This window comes from Ictidomys tridecemlineatus, chromosome 11 (genome assembly GCF_052094955.1).
Source record: "Ictidomys tridecemlineatus isolate mIctTri1 chromosome 11, mIctTri1.hap1, whole genome shotgun sequence".
Classification (NCBI taxonomy): Eukaryota; Metazoa; Chordata; class Mammalia; order Rodentia; family Sciuridae; genus Ictidomys; species Ictidomys tridecemlineatus.
This window is the reverse complement of record NC_135487.1, coordinates 84,327,424-84,338,035: the sequence shown is the minus strand read 5'-3', so window position 1 is coordinate 84,338,035 and position 10,612 is coordinate 84,327,424. Positions and strand designations below refer to the sequence as shown.

The window sequence follows — 10,612 nt, the reverse complement described above, 5'->3', positions numbered from 1 at the left end:
GGTGTCACTTATGGTAGAAAAAAGTTCCTACACCAGATTTGCATTGACCATGTCCTTTTCTTGTCATCCTCCTCAGCTGTGCTGCACAGAGCAGCAGCAGAACTGCGGCCACCAGAGAGAGCTTCATCTTGCCCTAGCTATTGGCCACTTGCTCTCCTCAGCAGAAAGCCAGAAGTCGCAGGAAATCCAGCAACAGGCCACAGCGACAATTGTATTAACTACCATATGTAAAAATTAACAAGTAGAATGCTAGTAAACACAGATTCTCAAGCATTTAGGCCACTATGTAAATATTAAAAATGTTAAGTGAATTGCCAATGCTTCCATACATGCTATAACAACACAAGTGTTCAAAGATGCACTAGAACATTATGTGGGAAAAAATATATTCATACCCAATCAAGATTTTTCAGGCACTTGCATTCAGAAGCATTTTATGAATCAGCACAAGGTTTGCTCCAAAATAAAGCTCATTTTTCCCTACTGCCCCTATTTGTTGAGAACAATATTATACATTAAAGATGCATTTACATGAAACATTTTATAGAGAAAATTATTTTAAATTTAAAATTATAATACTTATTTTATGCATAACTTCAAAAACACAGAATTTAAAGACAATACCAGTGAGCACTCTCATTCTATATGACTAAAACACTACCATTCTCTATGACTAGCAAAGACAATACAAGGCCAAAAGGCAAAATATACACTTTGGCAATCCTATACAAAAGAGGTTCTGTTACAATATTCTATCATAAAATAAACAAAATGCATAAAAATGAAACAAGAAAAAGAAAAACTGAATTTTGACAACTACACAAACTGTGGCATTTCAAATTCAAGGTCTTGTAACTCTTCCATTTGTTTGAGCCTGAGTCCCTGGCACATTGGATTCATGTCAGGTAGGCCGATCTCCTCAGAGTTCTCTTTAGGCTCAGCAGCTGGCTTCAAAGCATAAGCTGATGTGCTGTCTGCCTCTGGGACAGATTTCTCCACATGACTCAGGGGAGGAAGAGCTGTGCTAGGAGGCACTGCTGCTGAAGGTGAAGCTGGTCTCTCCTCAGTCCCCCTGACTTTGCTGGTCAGGGTGGGTGGTTTGTAAAATGTTGTCCCAAGATGGGGCTGCAGTATTCTGGGTGCTCTTGCAGGAACAAGACTGTGAGAATGAGAGGACAGTCTCACTGGTGCCTCTCTTGCTGCACTGGCTGGCGTGTTGGGCTGTGTGGCACCGTTGGAATGGTCACCACTAACCTTAATGCTCATTGTCACTTTTTCCTGGAGTACACTTGGCACAATCACTGCACTCGTGCCAGTTAAGTTCTTTGGTTCACATTGTTGTCCCTGAGTTTTTTGTGGAATCTGCTGATCAAAACCATTAATTTGGGAGCCCAAACTAGTAGGGGTATCTTTTCTATTAAGTCCTTCAAAGGTAAGATTCTGGCCAAACTTGTCTGAATTGACAATTCCCACATTTCTGCTGTTTTTCTCATTAGGGGAGCTTGCAAGATGGAACCTATCTACAGGCAAACAGCAACATCTGATCTTGGGGCTTGGCATAGGCCTCTGTATATCATTTGTTGTCACATCAGATTTCAGACTAAGTGGTTTCATGGTTTTACACATATTGTCCATCTTTTGTGATGATGATTCCAGTTCTTTGTGATCTGGAAAAGAAGAGATTGTTTTTAACTTCAAGAAGCTTGGTTAATAAGGAAGTGTGGTTATTTGTGAATGGGCATTCTCTCCAACAACAGAGTCTTACATATTTTTTCCAACATTAGTTTCTCAGTCATCTATGCAGAGGAATTAAAAATCCATACAATATTAAAGGCACATTTTTAATTAAACCATTACTTTTTAAGATTTATCTTAATAAAACAAATAGTCATAAAGAAAATAAAATTAAAAAAACACTTCCTGTAGTAACTTGTTTTAATATACTACCCATGAATGAATATTTTCTGTGTTAAGACTTTCCTGATTTCAACAGGCAGACAATGGTAACTCTAGAAGAGTAACACTATTCTGCACACCAACAAACGCCATGTCCTGAATCCCAAGGACTTTGCCTGTCACTTAATCTGCTTTCCAGCTACATTCTGTCCATACTGAGGGCAACACACCAGAGAGGACTTGGATGCTCTTTCAGCTGATCCACTAATACAGTCCTGCAGAACTTCTAGCACCACTTCTAGCTGCCTGGGTGCTGGCTCAGCTCCAGCTCCATTTCTGCCCTGGGCAAGCCTAGTGCACTAGCCCTACTTGCCTTCTGTCAAGACAAACTCCTATGTGGAGATATGTTGGCATGTGGTGTTAATGATCTTCTACAGAAAAGGCTCAGAATTACCTGGTATGTAATGAACATGTCAAATATTTTAAAATTATTTATTGTTATTACTATACCTACCTGGGAATCCAATTTCATTGGACAGCGAAACAAGGTTACATTTATGAATGAGAGAGGATGAGGTTCAAACCCTGAATCAACAATAATTTAGGGACATGACCCTTGGCATTATTTACCTTCCTCAGACTGTTAGCTATGGCTTAAAGGAGGCCAAGGATCATAGCACAGAAGTGCTAATAAGATCAAATCATATAAATGGAATCAGTGAGTCCAGTGATTTTCTTTGCAGAGAGGTAATGGACTGTCTTTGTTTTCAGACTTTCTCAGGCTACATTCATTGATATTTCATTAATTTTATATATCAAATTTAACATTTATGGCTATATATTTAAAAATTCGGATTTAGATCTACTAAAGCAGTAATGAATGAAAGGTTTTCAACCCCCTTACCAGAAACCATTCACTGAAATAAAGCAATCAATAAACAGTGAACAAAAAGACTAGAGCCGAGAAAATGGAAGACGTGTGCTTAATGTGCTAAAGTTAGGCCACAGGTAAAGGGACATCAAAAAACTTTAGGAGTCTATTTTTTTGAGTTTCAGGAGTCCAGCTTTTTTCTGTTTTGACTTTAATTGATGACAAAGAAGTAAAGGTGAAAACAAATCTCAGAAAGAGAACAAAAATAATTTATGAATTTCAAGATATCTTTTTACAAGAAAGAAACAAAGGATGATATTCATTTAAATGACATTCATTAAACTTTCTCCATGGCTAGAAAAGTTAACTAATAAAGTTAATAAAACCTTGAAGTTTGAACTTACCTCAAATTAATACACCTTGTTTTTTTTAAAGGATGAGTATTGTAGATGGACACAATATTTTATCTTTATTTATTTGTTTTATATGGTACTGAGGATCCAACTCATGGCCTCACACATGCCAAGGCAAGCGTTTTACCACTGAGCTACAAGTCCAACCCTCACCTTGGTTTTTCATCACGACTTCTTGGCAAAGTTTGAAATATGCAAAGATATATGGTACATGACCACTCACCAATGAGACATGCATCCCATTTTTCCAATGCATTTTGCTTGCATTCTGATTCCTCAAATGATGTAGCCAATTCATAATTTTTAATTTCAATATCTGCAGTGTGGATATCCTATTGATACAAGAAAAGTTTTAAACTAAAAGCAAAACACATCTCAAAAACAAACAGTTCAAAGTCTATTAACTTGTTAACATATACATCACATATTTAATCCAATTCTGTAATGGTCAAAACTCACTTGCTTTGTAGAAAAATATTGTGATTTTGTGGACTGTTCTGTTGATATTACCTGTTTGGAAGGAGGGCTTTTATCCACACAAGGTGCAACAACATCAGTACTGGATGAAATATTTTGTGGCTCTAAGGACCCATCGAAGATCATCTGTGCATTGGTAATTAGAAACTCTACTAACAGGGCCTGATTGGCATATGCAGCAATAGAGGAGGAGATGGTACCAGGAGTGGTTGTAGGCCTGGGCCTCATCACACAGGGTCCAAATACCACCCCCAAGTTTTTTGAGTTCATCAGGTTTTCTTCGGAGTGGTCTACAACCCTGAAAGGAAGAACACATAAAGTGTATGAGATTTGCCTAATAAACGTCCTTAATGGTAGTTAAGGTCTGGGTTGTGAATGGTGGTGGAATGAGATGAACATCATTACCCTAAGTTCATGTATGATGGCACATGTGGTATGACTCTACATCATGTACAGAGAAATGAAAATTTGCACTCCATTTGTGTACAATGGATTGAAAAGCATTCTGCTGTCATTTATAACTGATTTGAACTAATAAATTTTTTAAAATTTTTATTTAATTTATTTGTTTGTATGTGGGGCTGCTGTTCGAACCCAGGACCTTGCACATGATCTACTGCTGAGCTACAATTCCAGCCACAGAAAATAAATTAAAAAAAATTTTAAAAAGGAGATCTTAATTGCTGTGAGAAAGGTGTAGCAGGCAAATCTGAATATGTGAAATTCCTGATTCCAAGTTCTTTAGTGGGTATAGAAACTACATGGTCAACTCATCTGCCAGGTCCGTAAGATTTTTTATCAAGTCTCTAGGAAGGATAGCACAGTTCCTGCTACTGCTTGCTATATTGTAGCCTAATGAAATCAGATTTTTCAAATGCAAAATGCTTTCTTGTGTCTCAATGTCTGTTTCTCTCTGCCTCGTATGCTCTTCTGCACATTCTCTACCAAATCATCCCGCAGTTCTTAAAGTTGAACTCAAGGGCATTTGCCTCTTCTGCTCTGTCTCTATCCCCAAAACTTCCTCTGCATACCTACAAGCTGTGCACAGCTACCAGAAAAAGGAGGATGGTGAACTGTGGTTATGTACAGATCTGTACCCCAAGAGGATAAGCCCACAAATAGCAGAAAACCTATGTTTCCATCCTTGTTTCACCAGCCAGAGCCTGGCACACAGGAAGCATCTGAGGGAACCATGTTTGCTGCATGAACATATAATCAATGTATCCCTCTCTCAACACATAATAAGAACATCCTAAAAATCATTTTGAAAATCATAACACAACAATATAAATGTACTGAATAGTATTACCCTGTTCAATTAAAAATGGCTAAGATGGTATAAAAATTCTTACCTCTTAAGATGGATGATAAGGTAACGTAGAGTGTTAAAATTGGACGGTGGCAGTTTTCTTAGAAGGTCCTTGGTTTTGAGAATAATTTGGTTGATTTCCATACACATATTTGGAGATGTGTTGTCTTCAGAGTTGTCCCTTTTGGTGTCCTGCTCTTGGTTAAAATGTTGGATGATATTTGCAAGCTCCATAAATTCCTGGTACCATTGGAATAAAACCAATGGCTCTGGTAGCTAAAGAAAGAAAATTATATTAAAAATACCTTTGGGCTGAGGTTGTGGCTCAGAGGTAGAGTGTTTGCCTAGCACATGCGGGGACCTGGGTTTGATCCTCAGCACCACATAAAAATTAATAAATAAAATAATGGTATTGCATCCCGCTACAACCAAAAAATAAATATTTTGAAAAAATCTTCTGCCTGTTTTCTTTGTTAAAGTCAAGTATAAGTGAGAGTTACTCAATTAATTTATATGTCCCTTTAGATTAACAAAATCTAAAGTCAATCTGTATTTATTGATATCTTTTTCAGTACTGGAGATTGAACCTAGGACCTCAAGCATGCTATGCAAGCACTCTAGTACTGAGCTTCATCCCTGCCCATAAAATAAAAAATATATGTTTGGTAGAGTAGTGACTTAGAAAGCAAATCAAAATCTTGACTATAAATTATATTTATGTTAATAACAAATTAATAGATAATGAGTGAAATTCTAAACTTTAAATGAAGTTTAAGCTTTAAGCTTCATTATGGGATTTTAAAACTCTTCATCTCTATCCTAAACACATTATATTCACATCTGCCCCCCAAATAGCATAATCTTCAGCTGTTTTACTGGAACAAACATAGAATAGTGAACAAAATCTATAAAATGAATCAGAAACCCATGGATTTTATGAGTAAGGGGTAAAAATATCAAAGTGCTAAAGAGCATAGATTTTACTTGGGAAGAATGAAGATTAGCACAAGATAATATGACCTACAAAAACATACTGTCAACATCTCATGAAACTTTAAAACAGGCTGATTTGCCATGAATAGATCAAAAAAAGAAGTTCTTACAACAAATATCCACTGCCATAATGAATGTCAATGTTTCTACTGATCTACAATAGAAAATTCAGTGAACTGTTAGCTACCTGATGTCCTATAATATCTGTGGGGAGTGAAGGTGTTGCCCTGTGATCAGTTTCTATCTTCACCACTCTGGGATCTGAAGCAAGTCACTTCACCTCTTGGAGCTTTAGGTCAATGAGTCAGATAAAGGCTACTCTCTAACACTATTGCAAGAATTGAGCACACTTTCCAAATGAAAGTCTTAGACATACAAAATTCCTCAACAGAATGCAAGTTTATTGTATTAGACCCAATTCATCTCCTCTCCCTAACTGACTAAACAAGATTAAGGATGACACATTATGAGACTTCCAGTCATTCAAAGGTATCCACCTCCATTTCTCAGTTGAGGGGTCTGTAGAATGTGATTAAAGGGTTATCAATGGTTTCCTGGTCTAACTTTGTAGATCAAGCAATGTATACTTAATTTCTTTCCCTCCTGCAATTCCACTTAACTACAGTAGGCTCATAAGGACTAGGAAAATAGAGAAAACAAAAAGCGACAATTCACAAGTAGAAGAGCAGATGAATAAGTCCTGATGCAGCATTTCCAAGAGAACTGACCCTTTGTCACTCAACATGTTTTTCAGAATCCTAAAGGGACATGGACAATCATTACCAGGTCCTCTGATCTTGGGTTAGGTTGCAGGTGGACCAGCTGAGAAAGCTTAGCTCTCTATAGAATCCTATCTCCACTTTATGTACTAGGGCAATCTCCTTCCTAAAGCTCTGGAAATTTTTTCTTCGGGCAATGGGATACAGAGGCTCTCTGAATCGAGGCATTGCCAAACATAAGGAACAGAGAGGTAACTGTCTTCCAATGGGGATATGTTGGCTATATACACACTGAAAGCACAGATCCTACAGTCTTAGTAACCCTGGCTCCCACAGTATTGGTACTGTATCTCTAGGCAAGGAAAAAAAATAACCTTTCCTAGGGGACTGGGGCTGTGGCTCATGGTAGTGCACTCATCTGGCATGTGTGAGGCACTAGGTTTGATCCTCAGCCCCACATAAAAATAAATTAATTAATTAAAAGTATCGTGTCCATCTACAATTAAAAAAAATTCCTTCCCAAGAAGATCACACCAGTCCCAGAAAAGGGAACTAGACATGTAACTAGGCACATACCAAACAGTCCATCTAGACCACTTTATAGTAAAGTTCAAAGTTTTAAAAAAGCCTTGATGTGTTCAAGTGCTTCCAAAGTGATTTCAAGTCCAAACTCTAATATATCTAGGCACCATGAAAGACAAAAATCAAAATGAGTAGAAAAAGAACAAATTGAAGGTGTAAAATGATGCTATCGATATGCTGTCAACTAGTCAGATATGGAGAAAGAGCACTGGAAATGTAGCTGATCTAAATTGAGATGTGCACTAAATGAAAAATAGACACCAGATTTCAAAGAAGAAGAGCTGCAATACAAATAAATAAATAAACAAAATACCTCATAATTTGAAAAACTAGATATTCAAAATGTTCAATGATATATTAAAATTCACTTCACTTTATTTTTAATTTTTATGTTGCTATAGAAAATTTAATGTTATATATGAGGGTCACATTGTATTTCTACAGAGGTTAGAGGCCAAATAGAGAAAAGAACCCTTAATGAGAAAAATCTATGAATATCCACAATAAAAGAGCATCATATAATCATTTAAAAATGTTATCAAAAGAATAGAAAATCAGACTTCTTGAATATTAAAACATGATCTCAGAAATGGAATAATTTACTTATTGAGGAAGAAAAAGACAAGGAACTGTCTTAGAAAGTTTTTGAAGAAAAAAAGAACAATAAAGAAACCGTAAGGGAATTGGAGAACATGTATGCTTGCCAAGCAATTGCATGACCCTGAATTTTTAATCCCCATGTGTACAAATAACAAATTTATAAATATTTATATACGTGTTTGTGTATGTGCACACACACACATCTCCAAACAGGAGCTTCAAGTGCAAATTACAAAGACAGATGGTGGGTGGGAGAATGGCAATAAAAATCAAGAAAAGTTCCAAGAACTAAAGCGCTCACAACTGATGGAGCTTATGGAGTGGCCAGAATACTGGATGGAAATATATCCACATCAAAGTACATCATTATAAATTCTTAGCATAATGAGTGGGGGGTGATGCCAGTCTATACCAATGAAAAATATGAAATATAAAATATTTTTGCTGTTTGCATTTGATGGTAGGTTTAGAATAAAACTTTAACCTTTTGAATGTAATATTTTAACACTTCACAGATGTCATGTGACGAAAATTGGGACAGATCTACTAAATGCCTTCCATTTTCTAGAGCTTGACACAGAATTGCGATTTTTGCCTTGTTGCCACTGACTCGGTATATTCCCTTGAAGAGAAAAGAAAAACAGAATGCAATATTTTACTTTAGTACAAAGGGCTAAATGCAGACATGTAGACAGAGTTGATGTATCTACTTCAATTTTTATTAATATTTAAAAAATACTAGTTGAAGTTAAATCAATTAACCTTTTCCAAATAAATGTGAATAAATTTAGTTATTACAAATGGAGAGTGCTGATTTTCTGAAAGTCTCTTTTTCATTAAAACAAATCACAAAGGCATTTATGTTTTTAGAGTTTTAAGAGTAAACAACATACTTGTAAACACAAGGCAGTCTTTTCAATTTCTAAAGTACACATTTTGATGATGAAAGGAATGCCATCTGGCTCCTTTTTGGCAACACAGGACAATTCTTCTCCAAATAAGTGCATTTTCCCCTGCAGTTTCTGATGTCCGCAAACGATGGTTAAGTTTGCCATGCATTTTTTATGGCAGACAACAAGACACTATAAGAAAAGGATATTTGAAAACTGATTGACTCACCTTAAAATTATTCACAACTAAGAAAATTACAGGTAGACTAATAATGACAAAAATAAGTTAAAAAGTACTACTTGTGGTTTGTGAATTGCATTTAACAGCAAAACAAAGTAGAAAACTACAGAAATAAACTGTGGGACTTTATTAAAAATGTATTGGCAAGCCAGGTGTGATGGCATATGCCCATGATTCCAGCTACTTGAGAGTTGAAACAGGAATTTCACAAGTTGAAGGCCAGACCAATCTAGCAAGAACCCATTTCAAAACACAATTTTAAGAAAGGGTGGATGGGCTGGGGATGTGGCTCAAGTGGTAATGAGCTCGCCTGGTGTGCGCAGGGTGCTGGGTTCGATCCTCAGCACTACATAAAAATAAAATTTCAAAAAGGATATTGTGTCCACAGAAAACTGAAAAATAAATATTAAAAAAAATTCTCTCTTTCTCTCTCTCTCTCTCTCTCTCTCTCTCTCTCTCTATTCTTTCTGTCTCTCTAAAAATATGGCATGTGCAAGACCCTGAATTTAGTTCTCAGGCGTACAGACAACATATTCATATGTGTGTTTGTGTGTGGACACACACATCTCCAAATAAGTAAAATCATAACAAAAAAGTATATAGCAAAAAGAAAAAAATTGTGATTCCAAAAAGATCTTACCTCTTCGCATTTAAAACCTCGAAATATGACAATGCGTTCACAATATCTACATCTTCCAGGAAATTTCCATCTTCTGAACTTATGGGTTGTAGCTGCTTTTGCCATTAGTGATTGCTGAAATGTTCCAAGGGAGCAGGGTCCTAACAGCAGAAATGTTCGTGTGTAAGAAGGTAAAATGACAAAAACATACACCACATGATATTGTACTTGGAATAATTTTTAGACTTTGAAATTTTTTATATATTACAAAAAGCTATTATTTTGCATTTCTAACATACTTTCAGTAGGTGGAATTGTCTATTCCAAGCTTGGTTCTCTGCCCTCAGGGTGGTGTAGGTAACCAGTGTGAGAAGACTGAAGCTCTCCCTCTCTTGTCTGGGCTTCCCTAATCTTGGTCTCTCTGAGTTGCTCCTGGGTATTAGCCCCCTCCCCTCTCTTGCTTATCAGGTCTCAGCTGGGGGACCTCAGGCCCTCCACCTTAGGATCGCACCAGGTGGGCAGTGTCCTGGTGGCACTGCGCTCTTGTTCAACTGAGAGCTGATTTTGTGCTGATAGTGTCTATACAGAGTTATCACAGCTGGGGGAGGGGATTTGGAACCCAGGTACCTGTGCAGTCACAGATCTGGCTGGTAACCACACCCACCAAAGATGGTGAGAAAGGTGGAGACAGTCCTTTTCCCAGTCGGGGTGTCTGGTGAGGTGGTGGGAGCTGGGATGTCCTCGTGCTCTGCCTAGAATGTGGTCTGGGGACCTGCGTGGGAGCAGAGCGTCCTCAGGAGTTCTGCAACCCCAATGAGGTGCTGAGTTGGTGTCTCTGCTCCCCCCTTGCGAGTCACGCCTGTGCTCAAACTGTGGGCTTTGGAGTCTCACCTGAACAAGGAGGCTCTGAGTTCTGCTTGGTGTTCGCAGCTCTGGTGGATTCTGCGAAAATCTGTTGGATGGAGTCCTGTCACATGCACTGAGATGTTGTGTTCCCTCAAG

General features: G+C 37.4%; 1 protein-coding gene across 1 annotated transcript; it reads right to left on the bottom strand.

The window, feature by feature from the left end:
• Nucleotides 1-718: 718 nt before the first annotated feature.
• On the bottom strand, nt 719-9,736 carry LOC144368602 (rho GTPase-activating protein 29-like). The gene is made up of 6 exons (XM_078027788.1): nt 9,632-9,736; nt 8,754-8,942; nt 5,010-5,242; nt 3,691-3,955; nt 3,404-3,512; nt 719-1,667 (listed from the first exon to the last, which is right to left on the bottom strand). Exons 1-6 carry the CDS (start codon nt 9,734-9,736, stop codon nt 817-819), a joined length of 1,752 nt encoding a protein of 583 aa, XP_077883914.1. The 3' UTR covers nt 719-816.
• Between the last annotated feature and the right edge of the window lie 876 nt (nt 9,737-10,612).

What these genes read in the sequence shown, in the direction of transcription:
- LOC144368602 (XM_078027788.1), bottom strand. Translation starts at nt 9,736, where the DNA reads ATGGCAAAAGCAGCTACAACCCATAAGTTCAGAAGATGGAAATTTCCT. An exon ending in GAGGTTTTAAATGCGAAGAG is followed by an intron (nt 8,943 to 9,631) that starts GTAAGATCTTTT and finishes CTTTTCTTATAG; the next exon opens with TGTCTTGTTGTCTGCCATAA. An exon ending in CTTATCATCCATCTTAAGAG is followed by an intron (nt 3,956 to 5,009) that starts GTAAGAATTTTT and finishes TCTTCCTTTCAG; the next exon opens with GGTTGTAGACCACTCCGAAG.